The 26,494-nt window shown below is 33.9% G+C and overlaps 9 protein-coding genes across 9 annotated transcripts; 2 read left to right on the top strand and 7 right to left on the bottom strand.

Annotated features, from left to right (window-relative positions):
- Positions 1–373: 373 nt before the first annotated feature.
- MONOS_17342 (uncharacterized protein) lies at positions 374–3,167 on the top strand (the record flags this gene model as incomplete). Its single annotated transcript, XM_067870254.1, has 2 exons — positions 374–2,282; positions 2,401–3,167. The coding sequence occupies 2 exons, from the start codon at positions 374–376 to the stop codon at positions 3,165–3,167; spliced, it is 2,676 nt and encodes an 891-aa protein (XP_067730704.1).
- Positions 3,168–5,325: 2,158 nt separating this feature from the next.
- On the bottom strand, positions 5,326–8,004 carry MONOS_16532 (uncharacterized protein; the record flags this gene model as incomplete). The annotated part of the gene is made up of 1 exon (XM_067869438.1): positions 5,326–8,004. One exon carries the CDS (start codon positions 8,002–8,004, stop codon positions 5,326–5,328), a length of 2,679 nt encoding a protein of 892 aa, XP_067730703.1.
- A 5,660-nt stretch (positions 8,005–13,664) lies between these two features.
- MONOS_3845 (uncharacterized protein) lies at positions 13,665–15,829 on the bottom strand (the record flags this gene model as incomplete). The annotated part of the gene is made up of 6 exons (XM_067873869.1): positions 13,665–14,557; positions 14,652–15,208; positions 15,301–15,468; positions 15,549–15,632; positions 15,700–15,727; positions 15,781–15,829. The coding sequence occupies 6 exons, from the start codon at positions 15,827–15,829 to the stop codon at positions 13,812–13,814; spliced, it is 1,632 nt and encodes a 543-aa protein (XP_067730702.1). The 3' UTR covers positions 13,665–13,811.
- Positions 15,830–17,662: 1,833 nt separating this feature from the next.
- Positions 17,663–18,464, bottom strand: MONOS_3846 (dynein light chain). Its single transcript, XM_067873870.1, has 3 exons — positions 18,355–18,464; positions 17,955–18,195; positions 17,663–17,857 (listed from the first exon to the last, which is right to left on the bottom strand). Exons 1-3 carry the CDS (start codon positions 18,451–18,453, stop codon positions 17,850–17,852), a joined length of 348 nt encoding a protein of 115 aa, XP_067730701.1. The 5' UTR covers positions 18,454–18,464; the 3' UTR covers positions 17,663–17,849.
- A 207-nt stretch (positions 18,465–18,671) lies between these two features.
- MONOS_3847 (putative Proteasome subunit alpha type-6-A) lies at positions 18,672–20,145 on the bottom strand (the record flags this gene model as incomplete). The annotated part of the gene is made up of 8 exons (XM_067873871.1): positions 18,672–18,979; positions 19,131–19,235; positions 19,324–19,405; positions 19,470–19,626; positions 19,680–19,761; positions 19,826–19,920; positions 20,022–20,078; positions 20,139–20,145. 8 exons carry the CDS (start codon positions 20,143–20,145, stop codon positions 18,674–18,676), a joined length of 891 nt encoding a protein of 296 aa, XP_067730700.1. The 3' UTR covers positions 18,672–18,673.
- Positions 20,146–20,388: 243 nt separating this feature from the next.
- MONOS_3848 (putative Proteasome subunit alpha type-5-A) lies at positions 20,389–21,674 on the bottom strand (the record flags this gene model as incomplete). Its single annotated transcript, XM_067873872.1, has 8 exons — positions 20,389–20,577; positions 20,684–20,786; positions 20,844–20,932; positions 21,002–21,103; positions 21,170–21,256; positions 21,347–21,454; positions 21,510–21,591; positions 21,661–21,674. 8 exons carry the CDS (start codon positions 21,672–21,674, stop codon positions 20,389–20,391), a joined length of 774 nt encoding a protein of 257 aa, XP_067730699.1.
- Positions 21,675–21,874: 200 nt separating this feature from the next.
- On the bottom strand, positions 21,875–22,885 carry MONOS_3849 (putative cathepsin B2 cysteine protease). The gene has a single exon (XM_067873873.1). The coding sequence runs from the start codon at positions 22,863–22,865 to the stop codon at positions 22,026–22,028; it is 840 nt and encodes a 279-aa protein (XP_067730698.1). The 5' UTR covers positions 22,866–22,885; the 3' UTR covers positions 21,875–22,025.
- A 62-nt stretch (positions 22,886–22,947) lies between these two features.
- MONOS_3850 (putative TPR Domain containing protein) lies at positions 22,948–24,194 on the bottom strand (the record flags this gene model as incomplete). The annotated part of the gene is made up of 7 exons (XM_067873875.1): positions 22,948–23,374; positions 23,442–23,492; positions 23,549–23,644; positions 23,700–23,805; positions 23,888–23,962; positions 24,018–24,079; positions 24,138–24,194. 7 exons carry the CDS (start codon positions 24,192–24,194, stop codon positions 23,069–23,071), a joined length of 753 nt encoding a protein of 250 aa, XP_067730697.1. The 3' UTR covers positions 22,948–23,068.
- A 1-nt stretch (position 24,195) lies between these two features.
- Positions 24,196–24,837, top strand: MONOS_3851 (uncharacterized protein). Its single transcript, XM_067873876.1, has 2 exons — positions 24,196–24,484; positions 24,532–24,837. Exons 1-2 carry the CDS (start codon positions 24,242–24,244, stop codon positions 24,628–24,630), a joined length of 342 nt encoding a protein of 113 aa, XP_067730696.1. The 5' UTR covers positions 24,196–24,241; the 3' UTR covers positions 24,631–24,837.
- Positions 24,838–26,494: the final 1,657 nt, after the last annotated feature.

The following is a 26,494-nucleotide window of genomic DNA, read 5'->3' as shown; positions in this document are numbered from 1 at the left end:
GTGCATTTTGCAACAAATGAAATGATGAAATTAAAATTTACATCTGATTCAATGAATTCAGAATAATCTTTTTAAAGGTGGGAATGATTTTTTTGGAAACTGCTACAACCTTTAATCACTGATAAGTGAGAGTCAATTTCTGTTTGATCTTCGAGAGGAATGTTAGACTTTCCATAATGCGATAGATGGAAGAGATTCCTGTTATTTACCAAATGATACAAATCTTATTGGATTTATAACCGTCCATCAGAGTTACACAATCATTATGAGCAGCGTGCATGGATCGAATGAAAGGCAATGAAGGGCAAACACATTTCTATGTGATTCAATTGATTATGGATTGGTGCATCTGACTGCGGACTTCATCAGCCAGATGCTTGTTGATGGGGAGAGTGCGATCAAGGGGGAAGTGGAACTGGACGAGATGAGCCTGAGCTCAAGAAGCCGCGATCTGTGCAATGTTGAAGTGGAGTCGAGGATCGAATGCACAAGGGCGGGTGCAATATCGACATCGAACACAGTGACTGTTTCAAGAGTGAGGTTTGTATTTGTTGTGGAATTTGCATCTTTTCACATTGATCTGGTTGAACCAGACAGTGGATTGGTGGAAATGGTTAACTGCTCGTTCAGGTCAAAGCACGCTGAACCTGCTGAAGCTCGTTTGCAAGCACAAATACCGTTTCACATTATTCGGATTACCTCGGGGAGATGTGTTCGAGATGGATGCTGCGTGGAAGATGTTGCGCTTTCGGTGGCTGCAATATGCATTGCATCACCGATCCAATTTGTTGTTTCTTCTTGTGCGTTCTGCAACTTGGCAACCAGCAATCCGCTCATTGATGTCACAGGAAGTGGAGAAATTTCTGCGAGTCATCTGGAATTGGCGAATGCCACAATCTCAAAAAGAGGACTTTCTTTGCTATCGTGCTCAGGTGTGAGAAGCCCAATGATACTTAACAATTGCTCGATTAAAAATTCAGCACAAGACAATTCAAGAGGGATGCTCATCACTTTTTGCAACTGTTCAGACGCAGTGATAGACAGTTGCCTCTTGGATGGGAATTCAAGCGAATGCGATACAAAAGAATCACAAAGAAGGTTATCCAACAAAGTGTTTAATGAAGCGGAAAATGAAATATGCAGATGGAATGGTTCAATTGTTGATTTTTCTAGCAGTTCCGTGATGATGAAAGACACAACAATCTGCAACTCCTCAAAGGGAGGGATGACTGTGAGTGGAGGAAGCGTTGGAATTGAAATGGGGTTATTTGAGAATAACAACCCTTCAATAGCAAATTACCCATCATTGAGAAGAAATATCATCTGTTCAGATTCAGGAACATTGAATGTGATGAGTCTGAAAGGAGGAGATGGATGGGAAAGAAACACATCACTTTGGATGTTGAATGAAGGATGTGAGTTGAGTGGGATTGTTTCTGAAAGGGTATCACTATTCTTCGTCCCAGTGTTAGAGAGTGTCGAAGAAAAGGAGAAAGGAGAAGAAATGGAGGTTGTGTTCAAAGGGAAGCTGCTGCTGCCTTGCAACTTGTCATTCATTGTTGTGAAGCAGATGGGCGATGAAAAGCAGATTGAGAAATATGAGTTTGATGAGAGTGGATATGTGTCTGAGACAGAAGTTGGAGGGAGACTGAAAAGGGAGATAATTCGTGAGGCAGGAGAGGAGGCAGAGGTGAGAGTGAGCATTCTGTTTGGGGACAGAAATAATCCATCATCAACTGATTCTTTCATTCTGAAGAACAGAAGTGAGCCTAAAGCTAATGGGGATGAAAAGATTGTCGAGGGAGGTAAAGAAGGGAAATCGTATTGGTTGTTGATTGTTTGCATTGTGATTGTTGTGATTCTGCTTGTAATTGTTGTTATTCTGGCTGTTCGATGGAGGAAAGTGAAGGAAAGAAATGAGGAATTGCAAGAGATTGTGAATGATAATATCAGAAAAGATCCGAAGGCATTTGAGATGGTTACGATGGAGATGTCACCTGAGACTCAGTGGAGGAGAGCAGAAAGAGAAGCTGAGAAGAAGAATGAGGAGAGGATGAAGAAGAGAATATATGAAAAAAGCCTGGGACATTCAGAATCATCAGAGCATCTTCTGTCTGAGAGTGGCTCAACTGAATATATTCTTGGAAGAGATTCAGACAAGATTCCAGAATGGGCATTGGAGAAGGTTGATGATGAGGAAGAGATAAGGAAGAGAACTCAATCTCCATCCATCTCATCCACATCCACCACTGATTCAGATTCAACATTTGTTCGGTCGGAGAGTTTGTGTCCAACTACCTCATCGATGTCGAATCTGGTGGATGCAATGGCCTGCTCGTCTCCCCATGAGAAGCTGATTGTGGACTTGAGGGATTCGCTGTTCATGCTTCTTCATGGGAGAAATGAGAAAAAAAGAGATGGCGATTGGAAGTCTTCAAGAGAGAGAAATGACAGCTGCTCAGATCCTGTTCTGGGTGGCTAATCTCGCACTCCATTCATTTGATGAAATGGACAACCCTCTTCAATCATTGGATAATCTGAGTCCTCACATTGTGCTGTTCTCTGAACACATGGTCATCTGTATTGTGATGCACTCAGATTTATTGTCTGATAATTCTGACTCATCGTCGATCTCATCATCAACTGTTGTGACGTCTGCCAGTGGTGATGATGATGAAGACTCTCTGCCCTCATCTGCATTTGAGGATGAAGATAGTTTCAAAAAAGAGTGTCTGAGGTGGAAGGCGCCAGAACTGCAGATCAATAAGAAGATGGGGGTAACAAAGAAGTCAGTGGTGTTTTCGATTGGGATGATGTTGTGGGAGTGCTTGACTCTTCAAATCCCATTTGGAGATTATGAGGCAGAGGTGGCTGGGCAGAAGATAGTGAATGGGGAGCTTCCGAATATTGGGGTGGTTGAGTGCGAGTGGGGAAGAGAGTTTGTGAAGAAGTGTGTGCTGGGGGATTTGACAGAGAGGCCGACGCTGACAGATGTGAAGCGGTGGCTGATTGGACACTTTCCGGAAGAGGTAACTGTGAAGACAATGAGTTACACAATCGGGATTGCAGCAGAGTCCATTGGAAAGAGTGCATTGTCTGAGCATTTTTGTGTCTTGTGTGTGAAGATGGGACAAATAAGTGAAGCAAATGTTAATGCCAATCTGTGACTGTGAAGCATGGTTGGAACAATGTAATGAAACAAATGAAAATTTATATGTAGATGGATATACGTATGGACTTATTTATGTTTACGATTACAAGAATGTTTTCACATTTGCATTGAAATGCGTAATTCAAATTTCACTAAAAGGAAATGAAGTTTGTTTTTATTTGAAATTCATTCACGAACACTTGTGTTAATTCGTTTTTTTTTTTGCAACGTGATAAAAATGTAATATGATTGATAGTGTTGTGAAATAAAAATTCATAAATTTATTGGAGACTGTTGTGTTCCAATATTTGTTGATTTAATAAAACTTCTTTGTATTTTTCGATTAAGAATTGCATTTGTTTTATCTTTTACTTTTTTCTTCATTTCTTCAATCTTTCTCTCTTTTTTTTTCACAAAACTTTAGGGTTTCAAACTCTAACGTTTTTAACTGTTGGCTGTCGTTGTTTTTCAGAAATCTTCCGTCGCATGATCTATATCTTTTCTTTTTCTTCTTTCTTGCAGTTTTGCAATCAACGTCTGATGAAAATATGTCATCTTCAGTTTCAACTTTTGTTTCTGTTTCTTTCTCTTCTTTCTCTTCTTTTTCTTCTTCATCATCTATTTTTCTTCTTTTTGATTTTGTTGATTCTTTTATATCTGATATTAGCTTTGATGATCTTTTTTTCTTCAACATTTCATCAAGTTCATTTTCATCACACATTTCATAGTTGTTTCTTTTTCTCAATTCCTCTTTCTTTAATAAATAAGAAGACAATTTAAATTTCTTTTCTTTCAGAAGAATGCTTTTCAAGCTTGCAACGCTTTCGTTGTAAGAACGAAGAAAAATATCCAAACTTTTCTTGCTGATTTTTGAAAGTTCCTTGATATATGCTGTAGGTGTGAGTCTGTTGTTGAATCGATATTGAAATTCATAGACATATTCTTTTGTCTTAATGAATGTTCTTCCTCTTTTTGGAATGTGGTTTTTCAGATGAGACCACACACTTTCGATTGTTTGAGTGTAAACTTTAGGATTTTCAGGCTTATCAAAATTGAGAGAATGATTAACACTGTCAATGGTGAAGCCGTTTTCACTAATGCAGTTATATGCTGACCATTTATCAGTCATTATTGTTGAAGATCTTTCAATGTTCTTTTTAACAAAATACAATATGGTATCAGCTTTTCGATCTGGAAGAAATACGACTATCAATTTTTGTGGCTTTCCAATTTCTTTTCTCTCTACTACTCCCCATAACCATTACTGTTCTCTGCATCTCCCAACACCGTTCTTTCTTTTATGAATTAAAGTTTCATCTATTTCCACTATTCGATCTTTTCCAATTTTTTCCATTTCGAATTCATCAAAATAACAGCATATCCTTCTTAACTTTTCGAATAATTTCACGACTGTTTTGTTTGATATTTTCGATTCAAAAGTGACTTCCTTAATCGAGTGTTTGTACCAAAAATGATACAACAATGATGGAAGTTTGAATGGTGAAAGATGAAATTCCATAAAAATTGAATCATAATTCCAGCTGTAATTTTTCCCGCATTTCGTGCATTTATAAGCATAGTAATCACTTTCTTTTTTTTTGCATCCTTAATTCCATTGCTTTTTCACATTTCCAGCACATTCGATTCCTTTTAATTATCCCAAATTTGGACAGCAATTCAATAGCCAACTGATTTTTTCCATTCGATTGCATTAAAAACTCACTGAATGTTAATTCTTTTTCAGATGATTTGTTTTCAACCATTTGTGAAATAAATTGACTTTGCAAAAGTTAAAAATTTGAATTAATATATATTAATAATGGCTCTTTTTTTTGTGTATTCGAGTGAAATATGCACTTTTATATTTTAAATTTTTAAGGAAAAAAATATTTTTTTTTTTAAATATTAATTGCACAGTTTTTTTGGTTGTTTCAAAACACAACAAAAAAAAAAATCAAAATTGATGTGTTTGCGGTGGTGTAATGTTATTCTTTTTTTTTATAGCCAGCGGTCCTTCATTTTCTTTCCTCTCCCCTTCTCCATGCACAGTGACAGTTTCTTTTCAACACCGCTTTCTGCAGCTCTTGTCCATTCCAAATGATGGTTCAAAGCATTCGCATGCTCATCTGAATTTCATCCCCTCGTGAACTTTCTTCTTCATCCACTGCCCCCATTCAGTCTTCAATGAATATTGCATCTGCTTCCGTCACAATTATTGCCTCTTCCGGAAAGTGTCCAATCAGCCACCGCTTCACATCTGTCAGCGTCGGCCTCTCTGTCAAATCCCCCAGCACACACTTCTTCACAAACTCTCTTCCCCACTCGCACTCAACCACCCCAATATTCGGAAGCTCCCCATTCACTATCTTCTGCCCAGCCACCTCTGCCTCATAATCTCCAAATGGGATTTGAAGAGTCAAGCACTCCCACAACATCATCCCAATCGAAAACACCACTGACTTCTTTGTTACCCCCATCTTCTTATTGATCTGCAGTTCTGGCGCCTTCCACCTCAGACACTCTTTTTTGAAACTATCTTCATCCTCAAATGCAGATGAGGGCAGAGAGTCTTCATCATCATCACCACTGGCAGACGTCACAACAGTTGATGATGAGATCGACGATGAGTCAGAATTATCAGACAATAAATCTGAGTGCATCACAATACAGATGACCATGTGTTCAGAGAACAGCACAATGTGAGGACTCAGATTATCCAATGATTGAAGAGGGTTGTCCATTTCATCAAATGAATGGAGTGCGAGATTAGCCACCCAGAACAGGATCTGAGCAGCTGTCATTTCTCTCTCTTGAAGACTTCCAATCGCCATCTCTTTTTTCTCATTTCTCCCATGAAGAAGCATGAACAGCGAATCCCTCAAGTCCACAATCAGCTTCTCATGGGGAGACGAGCAGGCCATTGCATCCACCAGATTCGACATCGATGAGGTAGTTGGACACAAACTCTCCGACCGAACAAATGTTGAATCTGAATCAGTGGTGGATGTGGATGAGATGGATGGAGATTGAGTTCTCTTCCTTATCTCTTCCTCATCATCAACCTTCTCCAATGCCCATTCTGGAATCTTGTCTGAATCTCTTCCAAGAATATATTCAGTTGAGCCACTCTCAGACAGAAGATGCTCTGATGATTCTGAATGTCCCAGGCTTTTTTCATATATTCTCTTCTTCATCCTCTCCTCATTCTTCTTCTCAGCTTCTCTTTCTGCTCTCCTCCACTGAGTCTCAGGTGACATCTCCATCGTAACCATCTCAAATGCCTTCGGATCTTTTCTGATATTATCATTCACAATCTCTTGCAATTCCTCATTTCTTTCCTTCACTTTCCTCCATCGAACAGCCAGAATAACAACAATCACAATGCAAACAATCAACAACCAATACGATTTCCCTTCTTTACCTCCCTCGACAATCTTTTCATCCCCATTAGCTTTAGGCTCACTTCTGTTCTTCAGAATGAAAGAATCAGTTGATGATGGATTATTTCTGTCCCCAAACAGAATGCTCACTCTCACCTCTGCCTCCTCTCCTGCCTCACGAATTATCTCCCTTTTCAGTCTCCCTCCAACTTCTGTCTCAGACACATATCCACTCTCATCAAACTCATATTTCTCAATCTGCTTTTCATCGCCCATCTGCTTCACAACAATGAATGACAAGTTGCAAGGCAGCAGCAGCTTCCCTTTGAACACAACCTCCATTTCTTCTCCTTTCTCCTTTTCTTCGACACTCTCTAACACTGGGACGAAGAATAGTGATACCCTTTCAGAAACAATCCCACTCAACTCACATCCTTCATTCAACATCCAAAGTGATGTGTTTCTTTCCCATCCATCTCCTCCTTTCAGACTCATCACATTCAATGTTCCTGAATCTGAACAGATGATATTTCTTCTCAATGATGGGTAATTTGCTATTGAAGGGTTGTTATTCTCAAATAACCCCATTTCAATTCCAACGCTTCCTCCACTCACAGTCATCCCTCCCTTTGAGGAGTTGCAGATTGTTGTGTCTTTCATCATCACGGAACTGCTAGAAAAATCAACAATTGAACCATTCCATCTGCATATTTCATTTTCCGCTTCATTAAACACTTTGTTGGATAACCTTCTTTGTGATTCTTTTGTATCGCATTCGCTTGAATTCCCATCCAAGAGGCAACTGTCTATCACTGCGTCTGAACAGTTGCAAAAAGTGATGAGCATCCCTCTTGAATTGTCTTGTGCTGAATTTTTAATCGAGCAATTGTTAAGTATCATTGGGCTTCTCACACCTGAGCACGATAGCAAAGAAAGTCCTCTTTTTGAGATTGTGGCATTCGCCAATTCCAGATGACTCGCAGAAATTTCTCCACTTCCTGTGACATCAATGAGCGGATTGCTGGTTGCCAAGTTGCAGAACGCACAAGAAGAAACAACAAATTGGATCGGTGATGCAATGCATATTGCAGCCACCGAAAGCGCAACATCTTCCACGCAGCATCCATCTCGAACACATCTCCCCGAGGTAATCCGAATAATGTGAAACGGTATTTGTGCTTGCAAACGAGCTTCAGCAGGTTCAGCGTGCTTTGACCTGAACGAGCAGTTAACCATTTCCACCAATCCACTGTCTGGTTCAACCAGATCAATGTGAAAAGATGCAAATTCCACAACAAATACAAACCTCACTCTTGAAACAGTCACTGTGTTCGATGTCGATATTGCACCCGCCCTTGTGCATTCGATCCTCGACTCCACTTCAACATTGCACAGATCGCGGCTTCTTGAGCTCAGGCTCATCTCGTCCAGTTCCACTTCCCCCTTGATCGCACTCTCCCCATCAACAAGCATCTGGCTGATGAAGTCCGCAGTCAGATGCACCAATCCATAATCAATTGAATCACATAGAAATGTGTTTGCCCTTCATTGCCTTTCATTCGATCCATGCACGCTGCTCATAATGATTGTGTAACTCTGATGGACGGTTATAAATCCAATAAGATTTGTATCATTTGGTAAATAACAGGAATCTCTTCCATCTATCGCATTATGGAAAGTCTAACATTCCTCTCGAAGATCAAACAGAAATTGACTCTCACTTATCAGTGATTAAAGGTTGTAGCAGTTTCCAAAAAAATCATTCCCACCTTTAAAAAGATTATTCTGAATTCATTGAATCAGATGTAAATTTTAATTTCATCATTTCATTTGTTGCAAAATGCACTCCATCTCTTATTTCTTTGATGAAAAAGTTTTATCTATAGGTTTCTTCTAGCATTTGATAATCCGCGTTGATTCAGTTAAAAACATATGATTTACTTAACATTTAGTAAAAATAATCTTTAATAAATAAAAAGAAAACGATAATCACACTTCGTGAGCCTCATCAGTATTTCTTTGTTCAAGATCATCATGGAAAAATACAAACATCCTCAAACTGCACAAAAATAATCATCTCAAAATCACATACAAAATTCATAAAGATTTGAATGATATATTGATAATTATTTATCACACACTTTAAAACTATGTTTATATATATGATTCGTTATATGTTCGCAAACGAGGGTTCAATTCGCGATGAAAGAAACTAATTTCTTATTTTTTGGATATTAAAAATATAATTGTGGGATTGATCAAAATATTTTAGTTTTTAAATTTATTATTTTTTAATGTTTTATTTTTCAAATTTTTATTATTAATATTGGACAACATAATCATTAATGACATTATATCATTTTATTTATTCAAAATTATCTTATTTTATTTATTTTCTGAAAAAATACTCATATTTATGGGTCATTTTTAAAAATGGTTTTTTCATGAGAAACAAAAATTTTTGCGAAAAACCGGTCCATACAAAAGTTTTTAAATAATTTTTGCATTTCAAACATCACAAAATTAATGTCTAAAAACAAGAATTGCAAAAGGGACGCAGTTACACCTATTCCTTTTTCATTCATTTTTCATCGCTTATAATCACAGAGATGAAATTATATATTCACAATTTTTTCATTATGGGTGCTTTTTTCAATGAAAATTCGATTTTTTGATCAAAGTTTTCAATTTTTTGATTTTTCAAAAATATGCAAAAATAAGTCTGAAAAACATAATAAAATCCAAAAAATAGTTTTTTCTATTGAAAAATGCGTTTAAATGAAGAATTTTCAAAAATTAAAAATTTAACCCAAAATTATTTTAAATATTTATTTATTTTTATTTTTTTCTGTGTAAAACATCATCGGATATTATCACTATCGGATATAGTCACAAAAAGTTGTGCAAAAACTGATGTGATTATATCCGGTTTAGACTGTACAAAACATTTTTTTTTCTTTTTTTATCATGGGCTAATAATTATCTTTTAGAACTTCTGTTTTTTCTTGGAATGAAAAAAGTGAGAAAAATAACTGATGAGCTTTTTGTTTCTGCATGCAATAATTGTTTTAATTTTTATTCTTTATTCAACTTCTTATTCTCAATGAATTGAGGCTTTTTCAGTTTTGATTTTGGATAATTTTAAAAGCTAAAACTTTTATTATATAAGAATAGTTTGACAATCCACAAAAATAAATTAATAAATAATGAAAACAGTGAATCATTGTAAAATGACACATCTACTCTAAAACAAAATTTGAATTTGAATATTGAGAAAATTCTAAAAAAATTTAATCTTATTTTTAAGAATACAACTTTCAATGATTCTTTCGATAAAAAGAAAAATGATTCAGTATGTGTTTATAGCATTGCACTAATTTTCATAATACATTAAACAATTCTTAATAATTTTCATTTCACAAACATCCTTTTTTTGGAAAAATTCAAAACAATCATATTTGAAATTTTTTAATTTATTGTGTAACTTGCTGAATTTTTTTAAAAAACTCAGAAAAAATTGAGGAAAAACTGAACCATCCATAAATATAATTAACACAGCATTAAAGTTACTTATCCTGGAAAATCAAGTTTGATTTTGAAAATGTTTATGTGGTTATTTTTGAATGAATTACTTTTCTGTCAAACTTTTCAGTTTGACAATTAACTTTGAATATTGATAAATGAACACTAAAAAGTTAAAACCCCATTTGAAGATTATTTTTTTCATGAATGTTATCTTGAATATTGTCATTTTTTAATAATGATTATGTATTTTCCATTTGAATGATTAATTCCTTTCCTAAGAAACAATACAATCTAATAATCAACACTTTTAAAAAATTTTTGATTTTTGTGATGATTTTTGAAATCAAATTTTTTCATTCAAAAAATTCGGTTCAAGTATTTCCTTTGAACATAAATTCATAATCACTGAAGAGTGAAAAGTCTCAATATTGACATTTGAATATTGATTTCAATTGATTAACTTTATCTTAAAACAGTTGTGATAATTTAGCATTTGAATTTAAAAGCTCTTTTCAATGACAAGCAAATTTTGATAAATCTGCAACACGAAAAAAGATATGATTTCAAAAAAATGAACACATTTCTTCTTAACTGAAAAATATTTATTTTCATGAAATGAATAACTTTTTATTGAAATGGGTGATTATTTTTTTTGAAATCATATCTTTTTTCGTGTTGCAGATTTATCAAAATTTGCTTGTCATTGAAAAGAGCTTTTAAATTCAAATGCTAAATTATCACAACTGTTTTAAGATAAAGTTAATCAATTGAAATCAATATTCAAATGTCAATATTGAGACTTTTCACTCTTCAGTGATTATGAATTTATGTTCAAAGGAAATACTTGAACCGAATTTTTTGAATGAAAAAATTTGATTTCAAAAATCATCACAAAAATCAAAAATTTTTTAAAAGTGTTGATTATTAGATTGTATTGTTTCTTAGGAAAGGAATTAATCATTCAAATGGAAAATACATAATCATTATTAAAAAATGACAATATTCAAGATAACATTCATGAAAAAAATAATCTTCAAATGGGGTTTTAACTTTTTAGTGTTCATTTATCAATATTCAAAGTTAATTGTCAAACTGAAAAGTTTAACAGAAATAATAAGTTTAAAAAAATCATCACTCATATTTCAAAAACATAACCAAAAGGCTCCACAAAAAAATAGAATAAAGAAAATAATTATCACTTGTTTATAATTAAGAGCATTTCGCAATTGTTTTAAAGAAGTGTTAAAATTTGAACTTTTATTATTGAATAAAATTATGAAATATGAAAAAATGTGAAAAAAGTGTTAGCGAAAAAAAAAAGATTATAAAAGATTGATAGGAAATAGTTAGTGCTCTATAAAACAAGTCCTCGATATTGTGTGAGACACTTTGTTTGTCAGAAAAAGTCCTTTGAAACACAACGAAAAAATATATTTTTCTATGTGTGAAGAGCAAAGACGAAGCGATCAATAAATAGGACCAAACTTTACGTTAAAGGTTGAAAGAGCAAAAAGCCAAACACATCTTTTCACCAGTTGACAGGCAAAATCAAAATACGAGAAAAAAGCAAAAAGTCCAATTATTTGTGCGAAAATACGGATATACAAACTTTTTTTACAAAAAACATTGAATAATTGCTTCACTCACAACTTTATTTCGCTTTCTCAGATTTTATAATAATTCAAAATTTCTGATCCATTAACAGGCATCATTGAAATCAAATCAAAAAGAATTGTGGCATTTCACGAATGCAAAAAAATGGACACATTTATATTGTGTTTTTTGATCTCAAAAAGTCAATGAAAAGTGCATAATTTTTCAATGAAAAAGCTTGAAGCAAAATATTTTGCACTATATAGAAAATTAAATTAAAATAAAAGAGACGCATTGTGTCAAAACAGAATTTTGAAAAAGAAAAAAATCAAAATAAATGTTTATCTGAAATGCATGTCTTTCGAATGATAGTGAAGGAGGAAACCCAGGCCTGGGAGGAAATCCGGGGTATTTTTGATCAAAAAATATTAAAAAAGTTTCACATCAATATGTTAAAAACAAAACATTCTTTAACGCACATTAACGTAACCAGTAATATTATATCACTGGAATATCCACACATTAAAGCCTTCAACATTCCCGATATTCTTGAGTATCCTGTTAGACAAATTGATGAAAGCGACTTAGAAAAGAGATCTTCACTGCAGCGAGTGATCAAAGCAAGGGATAATGGCAGAAGCATTGGGAAATGTGGTAGGCCCACATTATTTAACGAAGCTGAGGAGTTAGAAATGAAACAGTTATTTCTTGAAGAAATAAAAATCTGTCAATATCCAACAAAAAAATACATAACTCAAATAGTTTGTTGTGGATGTGTTTATATTTTTTTTTGATTTTTTTCCATTTTCAGGAATAAGAAATGTTGCAAAAGAAAAGGAAGGAATGTGAAGAATGCAAATCAGTGGACAAGGACCGGACGTGACGGTTTTTAGAAAGATATCCAGAAATTGTGTCTGCAAAGCCAAAAGCTCTTCCAATCGGAAGTGTTGCTCATTCTTGCTAAAAAAAGTAATATCTTTTTTCGATATATACGAACAATATCTAAACGAGGAAAAACCGATTCCTCAATTATCGTTTCATATCGATGAAATCTCAACATTTTTTTAAAAAGAAATAATGATTTTGTCGCTTCATCTTCATCCACACCTTCGGTTTCAACGCCGTAACATCTCTTTCATCTACAAGATCAATCATCTTCATATGAAGCGCAGATGGCTGCAGATATATGACTCCCATAGAAATTCCATAAAAAACTTTGCCCGATGAGAACAAGTTAGCCACAACTTCACTGGAAGTTTTTCACACTTCGAAAAATGGACATATCACATCAAAGTTGTTCTTTGAATTGTTCCGAGTCTGTTTTCTTCCAGAAATTAATAAAAAAAGGACAACAATATGTGAGGAGCATAGTCATTCAGCGTTGACAATGATCTGCTGTGTTAGACATTTCACTGAAGAAATGAAAAGACTCTGCAAAGATAATCTTGTGGATTTAATTTAACTGCCATCTCGCAGGTCACATATCATTCAACTGAATGATCAGTTCATTTTCGCCAATATGAAAAGAGTGTTTGCCATTGAAACAGAAAGAGGATAGACATAGATGGTCTCACATGAAAAAGAACTTTTCACAACAATTCTTCGATGGGTTGGCAGCGGCCAGCTATTCCAGCACAATTATCTCATCATGGAAAGTCACAGATCTCTGGCCCTTTGATAAATCAGTTGTTCTTAAGCATTTTCCGGAAAATCCACCATCTTGGGCCGAGGATTCTGAAGAGCCAACAAAAGCACCTGAATGAAGTAATTATGGAGCGATTTATTAGGCTTCTGATTCTGATTTTTCTCTTTTAACTTTGTGTTATCATTTAATGTCTTGAAATTGACTTCTCAATTATTTCTTTCATTTCCTGTAGATAATAATTCAAAACTTTCGTAATTAATTAAAACAAATTATTTTTGATGTATTTTTTTTTTTTTTTTTTTTTTTTTTTTTTTTTTTTTTTTTTTTTTTGAATTCAAAGCACAGCTCTATATTCAACAAGTTGTTCAACTTGAAGTTTTTTGTTTAAAAGAAAGTTAAAAAAAAAAATATAGTAATCTCAATAACAACAAAGTTGAACTGAAAAAGAAAATGTGAACAAAAAGCAAAAATTTTTTCAAACATAAAGAAAAACTCTAAATATTTTAATATAGCAATTTTACAGAATCAAGAAAACAACTACAATGACTGATACAAGTGAACACTTGAAAAATAAAGTGTTTATCTTCTTGAAGAGATCGAATGGAAAAGTTTCTGCTTTGTTCGCAAAGCCTTCCCACCATTTGGGATCCGAGCCTTTAAGCCTTGCATAATAATCCCTTCGTATTTTCAATGCTTTTTCAGTTTCAAATCTATCCAACCAAAATTCTGATCGTTTTCTATTGACGAAACCTGCATTTCCAATTTGCATCCAATTTCCCTTTTTGGAGGGCTCTTTAAAACCAACAACTGCCTCTCCCTTTGAAAGCTTGCGCAATCCAAGTTTCATTCTCAGCCACTCAAACTTCTGAATTGCAAAATAACATCTGCTTTCAATCTCTTCTTTCCTCCATTTGCTTTCCAAATCTTTGCACATGTATTTGGATGCATTCGGAATTGCAAGATATTCAAGAACCGCAACAGAAACAATCAAAGAAGCAATGCAAAAGCCAAAGTGCAATTTTATTGATCCATCGAGCTTCAGCGGTGTCAGAATCAGAAACGGAAGCACAACCATTCCGACAACTCCCATCCCAATTGAAATAATCCCTTTGTCAAGAGGAGCCAATATTTCACCAAACATTCTTCCAGTACAGAACATTGCAAAGAAACGTGCAAAGAGAATCGATACACTCAAAATTGATATGGAAAATAAAGTTTTCCACTTGAGTGATGTCAGACACACCAAAACTCGATAAATGTGTGCTATTTTGCATCATGCAATGGATTTTGTGGGGAAAAAAGATAGAAAATGGAAAAAATAATTTTCAATAATAAAAATTCATCAGTTAGATCAAACCGTCTGCTTTCAGTGAAACAATCACCAAAAAGAACAGCATTAGAGCAGCTGAAATGACATCCAACAGCAAAAACATGTACTTCGAAACTGAAGCTGCTTGCTTAAATTCACACACAATCACAACTGCAAGCAGCAGAATAGCAAGCACAAAATATGGCCAGACGAACGCAAATATTGAAACGTTCTTCCAAAAATAGTCGAAATACACCACAGTTAATAGAATCGCTCCATCCAAAATATAAATCGGAAATATCATTTCAGTTTCTTTTAACAGAAATGAACTGATACAATCTTCTAAACAAAACGATCCAATCAGAAGTGTTGAAAATGTCAAAGTGTCTGCGAACGATTTTTTGGATGCTTCCCCATTCACTCTCACTCGAAAAGCAACTTCGCTATTCCTCAAGAAACTGAGCAATCCAAGCACCAACAAAATTTCAGCTATGAAACGCAAAACTGAACAAATCGATGTTTTTAGAGTCGTTTTTTTCAGCTTTTTCCAATTTTCCCCAGAGATCCGTGGAAAATCTTGTATATGTGCCAACTCTTTGTAAATTCTGAATGCAACAAATTTCGCCCACATTCAACATATTCATTTGTATATTACCAGAAATATATAATAAGTGTTCAAATACATCAACACACAAACCTCAATGTTTCGTTCCATCCCTTTGCACTCACTCCGAATTTGTAACTCTCTCTCCAATCTTTTTTTGAATGTGGGTGAAATGTGTTAATATCTTGAAATGCACAATCTGGAAGAAGACAAATTTTGTGCATAAATGGAACTATTGATCTGCACTTAACTTCCGAACATCTGTTCAATCAATGAGAAGAGGCAATGCAAAGCGTCAAATGTTGATTCTTTCTTTGAAAAAATGGAAAAAAAATCCAAACTCCTCCGTTTTTGTGAGAAGATCGAATCTGCTATTCACCTGCGATAACGAAAGAATCGTTGAGCAATCACATTTCTCAAAGATCCTATTTGCAACAAACAAAAAGCAAAAGGTTTGTTTCATCAAAAGATTTTGAAATAAAAAACTCGAACATCCTCAAAATATCATCGGGAAGGCTGCCTGAAAAAAGCAATACCAAAACATTAAATATTTAAAATGAAGCACAGAAACACCTAAATATGCATCAGTTGAACCATTTGAAGAGTATCTATTCCTTCTCATGAAAAATCAGAATAACAATTTATGGGTTTTTACAATCTGTAAATACAAACAGGGATTATTTGCAATTTATTGAAAAAAAGACATATCATTGCAAATATTTCGAATGATTCAACATCATTTCATTGCATTCTTCTCCTTCATTTTAAAAAAAAAAACGTTCGAATTATAACAATTTCATCAACCGATTTATCATGTTGAGAAATAACTTTCATATACGTCTTTTCTTTTCCGATCCCACTTTTCTTAAACTTACCTTTCTTTTTTTTCTTTTTGCCTGGAGAGTTTTTAATTTGTTTGATTGAACAAAGAAGCAATCAAAATGTTCTTTAAATCATAAACGCATTTAACATTAATTTCATTGTTTAATTCCAAAAAGACAGTGTTGCTTGAGTCGAATGTATCAAGTCAATCGCTTGGTTTAAATTTATTGAAAAATTCTAGTGCAACTTGCATTTCTTTCTTAACAAATGAGAAGCTCTAAAGGAGCCCACATAAGTAGATATACGAGCAGCGCCACAAGAGACAAAAGGCCAAACACAACGCGAAGCCAAAGAATATTAGGAGGTGAATACACAAAGTGGCTTCCCGCAAAGCAGCGGCTGCTCCAGAAAGCGCATGTGTAGATGAATGGAGAGTATGTGGAGAACACATCCAGCGAGGCAGAAGGTGCGTTGTTCACGAGCAGATCACTGAATGAGAGAAACATGAAAGAAGGGTTTATGTGTGAAAGCATATCTCGCTTATGGAGTGCAAACACATAAGGCATCGGCTGAGAAGGGAAAAAACTCGGGAAGCTGATTGCTGTTGAAGCTGTCGAATCAGTGCTTCGGGCAGTTTTTGAAAGTGAAATTGGTTCGATTCCGGAACATTTGAACATTGTTGATCATTTTGAGTTATATTGCTTTGTTTTCTTTGCTATACTCTTACAAACGAAAAACTTTGAGAAAGTCTCTCACCAATCTGCTCCAAACAAAAACGCGAAAGGCTAAGTCTCAAGCTCAACGGAACTGGAGAAGAAGATCTCGAAGTGGTTGAAGAAATATCAATAGACAGTGGTCTCAATCGAGAATTTTTCATGGAGCTCTCGAAATAATTAGGTTTGAATCTATCTGAACGAAGAGGAAAAGTCTTACCATAATAAACAGATGGAATAGATTAACGAGTGGGAATAACTATTTCAATATTTTCGTTAACGAATTTTAATTTGCATGAGCGCCCACAAAAAGGTATTGGCCATTTTGCAATTTCTTGAAACATTTGTTCTCCAATGATTTTCCTCTCATCATGAAAGAGCGGACCAGCAATATGCATGATATCATTCCAATACGCCAATAAGAGAAGATGGAAATAACCACGAGTGCCTTTTGGAAAAATCCTCCACATATTCTGCAATCAGGTTCTTGTCGAAAATGGGAGATGCAATACAATACGTGATAACAATTCTATCAATTCGTCATAATTTGAAAAGCAAAAAAATGACAGAATCTCTCAATCTGACTTTGATGAATGGTTTAGATGTGTTGCTCTTTATTTTATTTTTAATTTTTTATTTTTTTAATTTCACTAAAACGTTAACTTTCTTCAAAAACAAAAACCGTTCATTTTTCCTCTTTGTTCTTTTGACAAACTTTTTCCAATTCTCTATTCTATCTTTTGCCCAATATCCAAATCGAAATAAGTCGAGAAAATGTTATGAATCCAATTATATGCGTCTAAAAGCCATGAAGAAGTTCTTTGTTTTAACATATATTCATGATTTTATATTGGAAAAGATCTTACAAAAATCTTTCTTGTTTTTCAAAACCTATCACATAAAAAATGAATAATCTTTCTTTATATGTTTACCAATTTTTGGTTAAATAAAAATCAGCATAAATTGAAAAATTCGATTGAAGAAAGAATAAAAAAAATGCTGAGAAATAATATGAAATTTTTTTAATATTGTTTCATAACTTTCTGCAAAGGCTTGCACATCATATCAAAAATTAAAAAAGAAAGTGATTGATTGAGATGTTATAGTTTATGAAGCTAAAAATTTTCAAGTGTGAATTATTATATGAATTTCAATAAGGAATAAGGAAAGAAAATAATTAAAAAAAGGTTCGAAAATAATTGAGAATCAAACCTTTAAATAGTAATACAGCAAGATATCCACCATAAAACAGAAATAGAAGATGTTTGACGTGTGAGGAAATTTCAAAACCAAAACCCTCTCCTACAATAGCGTTCCATCCATCTCCAAACTTACGACTCATTGTATCTTTAATAAGCTTTGCTGCGTTTTCATAATGATTCGGACATTTTTCAAGAGCTGTAACAACAACTTCAAGAGTTTCAACACGCATTTCTTCATTCATGTCACAATACTGACAATACGATAGTGACATGAGAGGCATAATGCATCATCAGTATGTGATAATAAATGATGTTTTAAAAATTACGTTTTGTATTGTTATTACAATTAAATTAACAAAAACCAAGAAAAATCGAAAAATTATTCAGAGAATTAACAATATGTGACAAACTTTTATAAGTGGATAGTTCATTAATTTTCTGTACTCATCAGTGGTGTCTCCGCTGTCATCTCCCTCCGGCTTGTCTGTAGGCCTTTCGTCGTCTTCCATTTATTTCGCTTTATGGGTCTTTTCAAACTACTGTTCGGTTCAATCAAGTTTTATTATGTGTTCTTCACTTTTTATTACATCAAAGAAAAATCCTGCATAATAAATAAAAATTTCCATGTAATCTGTGAAAAATCTATTTTTTCGTTGAACGAAAAATAAAAAAAGTGAAAAATTATGGAATTTGCAAAGAAGTGAAATGAGGCATGGACACTTTTCAAATTTATGATGACCCTTCTTCTCTATCCATTTCAGCTCTGCTTTGCAAATATTCCACAAGTCCTCCGCTTTCCACCATTTCTGTCAATTCTGCGTCTATTTCATCTGCTGTCAAATATTTAATTATTCCAAAGCCTGTTTCTGTTGAAAGTGCTCCAGATGAAGAAGCAGATGAAGAAGACATGGACGACGACGAAGCAGAAGCCGATGAAGATCCTTTCATTTGCGTTGGTCGTTCAGCAATTGCAATTTCCAGATCAGTTCCCTGCAATTCTCTATTTATGGACCCTTGCATTGCAGACAGCGCAAGCTTAAACATTTAAGTTAAATGATAATTTACAATAGATTTCAATGAAAAGAAAGAAAGAAAGAAAATAGAAAAAAAAGAAAAAACGTAAAGTGATTTTTGTAAAAATCAAATTTTTAATTAATAAAAAAGAAAGGATGAAAAATATATAAACCCTGATTAATTCTTTCTTTGTGAGTTTTGAGCTGCGATCAGGAAGCTTCAGTTTCTTTTCTAGGAAATTTGTTGTCTCAAGCTCTTTCACACCAGATGAAGTGGCCTGAGGAAGAATTTAATTTAACAAAAATGCAAATGTAAATGTTTTTATAAAAGCATTAAACAAAAAAACCAAAATATCTACAACAAACATAATATCCTGCAAAATGCCCAGAAGGCTCTACTTTGTAAATGAGTGGACCAGCTTCATCATCAATTCCAAAGAAGGTAATGCTGAAAATAACAGGAAAAGAAATTCATAACTTAAATTATTCCAGTCTTTAAAAGAAAAACATGCCTGCATCCAAAAGCTCTTCCATATGCATGTTGAGTGAAGAATTGAGTTTCTCCAGCCATAAGCTTAGCCAAATAATCCACGGGTATTTCAATTCCATTTTTAAATTGAAATTTTGCAGCCTTTTGCCGTGCTTTGAAAAGCAACATTCTCGAATCGGCTGAAATACAACAAATTAAAATAAATAAAATAAACATAAATAATTTCGTTAACCTTGCATCCCAGTGAAGAGAGCTCCAATGTGTGGAGTAACATTATAGATGTGACGAACTGTATCTGGATCAACCAACTTTTCCTGTATCACAAATTTATCAACATGTTATTGTGAATTAAAAATAATGAAATCGTGCAAATCATACTGGTACTTTTTTCTCCGAAACTGCAATTATGCAATCTTTGCCCCTGATCGCAAGTGTAGTCAGATTTTCTGATTTAATAGCCTTGTGCGCATATTCTTGATTATTGATCATAGGACATATAAGAATGTTCGAAGATTATATTTTAATATATGCAGTTAAATATTTCTTTTGTTGAGCTTAAAATGAACAATCAAACCGACTTGAAACAACTTTCCTTCGGGAGAGAAGATTGTTATATAGTGATCATATATTCCTGAAAAGTGCATCCGACAAAAATATCATTCAGTCACATTGTGAAAGCAAAGTTAAAAACCTGACATTGTTCTGGTTGATTTTTTATGGTTGACGCATGATCATAATTGAATATGAGGATGGAAAATAATTGCAATTTATTATTATCATAAATTACTAATATCCATGTTTAATATATTTATAAAAGCTTTGAGTATATTCTGTAATATTTCATTTTCTAAAACTTAATTTGATTTTTAAACAATTTTTGTAGATATTATGAATTATTAAATTTTTTCCATTTAAAGAAAATAAATAATCAAAATCATTCTTCAAGCATCTGATTCTTCAGCTTGTGCCTTTTGTATTAACGCTCTGACTTGTTCTGTTGTATAGCTCGTGAACTTTCCAGTTTTAGCCGAAACAATTGCCATTTCCACATTTGATTCGTCAATTTTGTCTTCCATCACTTGTTTCAATGTTTGTATGCACAACAATTCTCCCTTTTCAAGTGGCATAGACTGAAAATATTAGAATGAACAATAAGGATGAAAACAATTCAAAATATTTTTTATTAAAAAATTCATTTCCATCATTAGGACGTTCGAAAAAAAAAGAAAAATAAACCTTATAATATTCATCAGACAGTTTTGTTTGAGCACCTTCAGCAGCAGAGCCAATTGCTTTGCATTCGACTGACATGAAAGTTCCTGATGGATCAGTGTGGAATCTGAAACAATGTGACAGAAAAACGCATTATCAGAAAGAAATAAGAAAGGAGGCAAACAATCGCGGAATGTATCTGTAAGTATCTGTTCCAGGGATTAGTTCTCTATCACATCCGGCAAGAAGCAAAGCAACGCCATATGGTCGAGACTTAAAAAAAAGAGTGAAATGGATTAGAGTTTATTGAATAGCGAAAGAGACTGCAGTTGCAATTCAAACCATCACTTTATTTTTTCCTTCTCCAAATTTTAATGAAATATCGCATATACTTTGAGCACATGTTTCAATGGACATTGGTTCATCGTACATAAATCTGTGGTGCTGAAAATGTGAAAGATGAAAAAATAACAAATGAAATCAATGAAAGTGTCTGTTTTTGTTTCAAACATTTGTATCTTCTCTTGCTTGATCGATCAACTTCTTACCATCTGAAATTAGCCCAGCAATTGCAGCTCCGATGTGGTCATCAACTTTCTATTCGGAGAAAAAATTCAGAATCCAATTACGATTGACATGTTTAAAACAATACCAAATTATAAATTTTGTAAAAGCACATTAAAATACCATGATTTTATCCAATGATGATGGGATAAGCAGCCTTGAGGAAATACGCTTTTCAGCTGCGAGAATAGTCCCTTCTTCTAGTTGAATCCCAACCGCAGTCGTCCCCAACTGTTTTCAATAAAATAATCTTAATAGTTCGCACATAAAAATAAGTGATAATTACCTTTACAGCCTCCATAGCATATTCAACTTGAAAAATTCTTCCTTCAGGTGAAAAAGTGTTAACTCCTCTATCATAATCGCTCCTTTCCATCAAAAATTGTAACAAAAAATAAATTAAAATGAATATTAGTGCAATTTAATGCAGGTCAAACTTATTTGTAAACATTAATCCAATTCAATATGAAAATATTCAAAGGGTGGTTAAAGATCATCATTTTTCATTTTGTAAGTTGAAATACTATTATTGGAATCAATGAAGATTTCAGATATCACATATGAAATTTTATGTTTTAAATGATATTAACTTTCCATAATAACATATCAATTGTTTTAATGAAGAATACAAATACAAAATATCTCTCCGATTGTTTTTAATTCCCAATTAATTTTTTTTTCGTAAAACAAATACAAATCACTATTAAAATTAAAGTCTATATTCGTAATTTGCAATGAAAAAAAAATTGAAAAAATATCATACAGTTTATTGGATAAATGAACTCATCCAAGCCCATAAAGCTTAGACCATTCCAGTGTATACATCCTGCTCAATGCCACATTCGTTTTTACCACGAAGGATCTTGAAATGTCCTTTCTCTCCCCAAGTGTTGCCCCATGAGTTTTGGCAAAGCCAATATGGCGTGTTCTTCTCAACACCCCAGCCAATAATCAAAATAGCATGACCTCCTGCCTTGATAGGGACTTTGTGCTTGTAAACACCACTTCTATAAAACTGGAAGTCCATGTACACTGTGAAACCAGCAGATACTGGTCCGTGTGCAATGATTTCTTCCTGAATTTCGTTTGAGGTCAAATGCTTGTAAGAGTTCACTTTTGTTCTAATAATTTCAGAGCCATTTTGGCATTTTGTTGGGCACTGAGGAACACGTCCTGAACCAGAAACATATGGTAAGCATTGGTCAGTTGTTATACCATTGTCGCGGGTCCAAGTCCATGCAGGATCAAATTCTCCTCCGTTGCATGCTTGGTCTGTTTTGTCGCATGAAACCAAATCTTGTGGAGACATGTCTCCCTGCCCTTTTCCCGCAACCTCCAAACGGTCTCCAACGCACTCAGCGATGGCAAATGCCCAGCATGAACCGCATTGTTGTTGGTTTCTCACCGGCAATATTTTTCCGGGCCATTGATCGCGAGAATCAAATGATTCGGGAACATCATTACGATAGATGTATTCCTCAGCTGGAATTTGGGATATGGTGTGGCCAAGGCGAGCAATGAATCTTGCATGGTTAATAATTGAAGGATGGTACTCGACAGCAACCCATGTTGATGTTGGATCGTTGTTGACTTGCTCAACGATAGATTCAGCAAACACTGACGCAATAAAGAAGAAAAACATTTTTCAGTTTTCTTAACTATTTGGACGTTAAAGGGATTATTTTGTCAAGATCAAACTTAAAAAAAACGATGGGCAAATAAAATTTTTCATGTAAATTAGTTATTTTCAAGAGATAAACAATCAAATTAAAAGCTATTTGAAATGGTACATCATTTTTAAAAAAGAAATAAATACGATGAAAAGTTTATTGACACATTTTTAATTCATTTCTTCTTTTTTCCTTTCTTCTTCTTCTTCTTCTTTCCTGATGGCTTCTCAATCACTGGCTTTGGAGGTGGTGGTGGGAGTGTAGGTAATGTTCTTGGTATTGTTAAAAGTTCTGAATGTGCAATGCTCAAATTCCTTCTTACAATGGTTGTTCTTGGATGTTCCATTCCTAGTTCTTTTTGAAAAACTTCAAGTGCCTTTGCAAATAATTCGACGCAAGGTTTAAGTTGTTCTTGAATGAGAAGAATTGCACCTATATTATTATAGAGTGTACATGTGTCGAGATGATCTGTTCCTAATATCTATTGAAAAATTGTTTTTATAAATTATAAATTTTAAGTGGAGATGATAATTTCTCATATTTCATACCTCTTCTCGAATCTGCTTTGCACGTCGAAATTCAGTCAGCGCTTCATCATACTTCATTCAAATAAATGAAAGTTAAAAATAAGTTTTTAACAATGATTAAATCATACTCGCTGAGCATGATAGAACAATCTTCCCATGTGAGAATGAGGAATGGCAATGTCCACATGATCTTCAGGAAGCCACGCAGAAATGCATTGAGCGGCCTGATATCATAAAAAACGCAAATTTGATTTGATGGTAATTGCTTAAAATTCACACTTTAAAAATTGCCAGTGCTTCGTCATCTTTTCCAATGCTTTCTTCAATTTCACCGCAGGCACAATGAAAATACAACGATACTTCAATTGGGGGTTCTCCGTTCTTGCTGTGTTCAGGGATGTCAATCATAATTACAGTATTACGCAATCAACATAAAGTCAGATAAATAACGAAAAAATCCTCCAAACCATAAAGAAGTCCATTTATCCAGGGCATCTTCAAGACAAGCAAGAGCACGATCATAAACTAAGTCATGATAAAATCTAAATAGAAAAATTCATCGAAATTGAGTAAGTTCTTGAAGAAACAATTGCATACGTCTGAGACGCAACAAGAATACGAGTAATTTCATCAGTTGGCGCTGGAGGTGCCACAAGCACCTAATAATAATAATAATCAAATTCCTCGATATTTTTACACTAGTCTACCACGACATACCTCGTGTATCAAGGCAGGAACAGCAGATAGCTTGTGGCCTAATAACATCTTCCCCATACCTTTTTATTTGACTGTCTTTGATCAGTAATTTTTTCGTCAATTAAATGGAACAAGAACGAGATCAAACTGAAACAATCAACGAAGAAGATGATGAGGAAATGGAAATTAGCGGGCAAGGTGCAACTGCAGATGAAACGAAAGTCAGATGGGGAAAGAAATTATGTGGATTAAATTGGAGAATTGATGTTCCTGTCAAGGTTGGAGAAGAGGAAGATGATGACGAAGTTTCTGCTCCACACGCCGTTTTAGAAGCTGTTTTCAGCACTGTTGATGATAACGGCACAGAAGTTTGCAATGTTTTGTTACGTTTTAATGTTTTATATATGTTCTATAGAATTTTGAAACTGAATACATCAGAGTCTCAAAATCAAAACTTGAAAAGATTGTAGATTCGTTTTCAAAAGCAGCGGATTTTGCAAAAAAGCACAATTAGAGGAAATTGGAAATTATATTTACTTTGCAATCACTTATATTGAACTTCTTCACGTCAAATGCTCTTTCTGTTGCATTTTAATTGTTCTTATTTAGCGTTTTGTTATTTTGTATTTTTAATTCTTTTAATTGAATTTTCATTTCATTTTTTGTGATTTATTCTCTTTTGACAAATAATATAAAAAATAAGAGGGTATCATGTGTTCAATATTTTTCTTCCTATTTTTCTTTCGCATAGAACATCTAATTTTAAAATGTTCGTTTCATATTTCATGCTTTTGAATTGATAAAAGTTTGTCTTTTAAAATTTGGACTGAAAATCCATCTGTAACAATTTGATTTGAAAATTCTTGTGCAGTATTTATCTGAAATAGTTGATGCAGAACAATGTTTCGTTTGTATTTACTGCAGATAGAATTTATTTTCTTTGCTACACTTTCCAGTGAATTTATTCGCGAAAGCAAGATGAAGAATGCATCTTCCCCTCCAGCTGCAGTTGAGGAATCGAATTTTTTTGATGCATAATAATCATAAAGAATATTCATAAAGTTAAATTATAATAATAATAATCTCAAAAAATTAATACAATTCTGAATATTCAAAAGTCACGCCTCCTGGAACTCCAACGGCAACTACACCATCTTCGTCTAATTTTAGGACATCTGCAACCTCATCAATTAACAACGGACAAATAGGAACCCCACTTTTTGTACTGATGGTAAGAAGTTGTTTTCTATATTTTTCAAATAAAATTGAAAGAGCGATTAAGAAATTCTCTTGTGCAGAATGAGGTGGAAAGAAAATGAAGAAGACATTTGACTGCTTATATCATCACATTTAGATGTATTACTTTCGTCATCTTCACTTTTGCTTTCCTCAACTTTGAAATCCCTTAAGTGTTCAATCAATTCTTTGTTGATTTTACTTAATTTTTTAAATAGCTGATCATATTCCTCTAAATGTTCTGTCTTCCATTTTTTAAGATGTGAAGATAGAGAAACTGTAGACGATCCACTTCCAACTTCACAAAGGCTAACAAAAAGAGGCACAGATGCATTAAAGGGAAGTTTTGAAGGCGGCAAATTCCAAATTTTCATCATATCTTCAACTCTAGCTCTCAAAAAATCTCCTGAAAATTCTTCTCTTTCCATTAACTCTGGTTTGCATTGTAAATTATTTGGCTGTTGAAACAAATGAGAACCATAACAACAACACATAACATCAAAACCACTTCCAAATTTTCCTTGAAGCAAAGAATGTATCAAATGTGAAGCGCAAAACAATTGCGTTTAAAAAACAGAAGGGCAGCATAAATCCGTTTTGAGCTCGCTTATAGAATCCTTTTTCATCTTTTTTCCCAGGAAATAGTGCAGAAGAGCACCGCACACAGAAGTTACCAAGCAAGCGCTGCTTCCAAGTCCTGTCTTTCCGATATTGGAACTGCAAGAAATTTCATTCGATGTATTTATCTCACATTTTGCATTAATTTCATAATCTTGTGGTAATACATGCTTTCGAATTGAACAACTCCAAGATTCTTCGTTCGATGAAATCAAGCAAGGACTTGCATAAAATGAGTCATTGGCCCATACGGTTAAATGTATTGAAAATGGAATAAAATTGCATAAAGTTTCGCTTCTTCAAACAAGTATCTTTCAAATGCGAACGAAGTATTTCTAAAATAATCCATTAGAGGGTTAATCTTAATATCCAATCTTTCGAAATGAAGATTTTTGGTTGTTTCACATCTCCATCTGTTGTAATGTTCACTTTCCTTTATGAGCATAGGGGATGATAAAGTTAGCTTCCCAATATGGATTTCTTCTTCTGTTTTTGGTAATTCAGCAATTATTTCATCATCTTTC

Source organism: Monocercomonoides exilis (genome assembly GCF_001643675.1).
Source record: "Monocercomonoides exilis strain PA203 chromosome Unknown scaffold13-1861174, whole genome shotgun sequence".
NCBI classification, from domain to species: domain Eukaryota; phylum Preaxostyla; order Oxymonadida; family Polymastigidae; genus Monocercomonoides; species Monocercomonoides exilis.
Note: the sequence above shows the minus strand (reverse complement) of the source record. Positions and strands in the feature narration are given on the sequence as shown.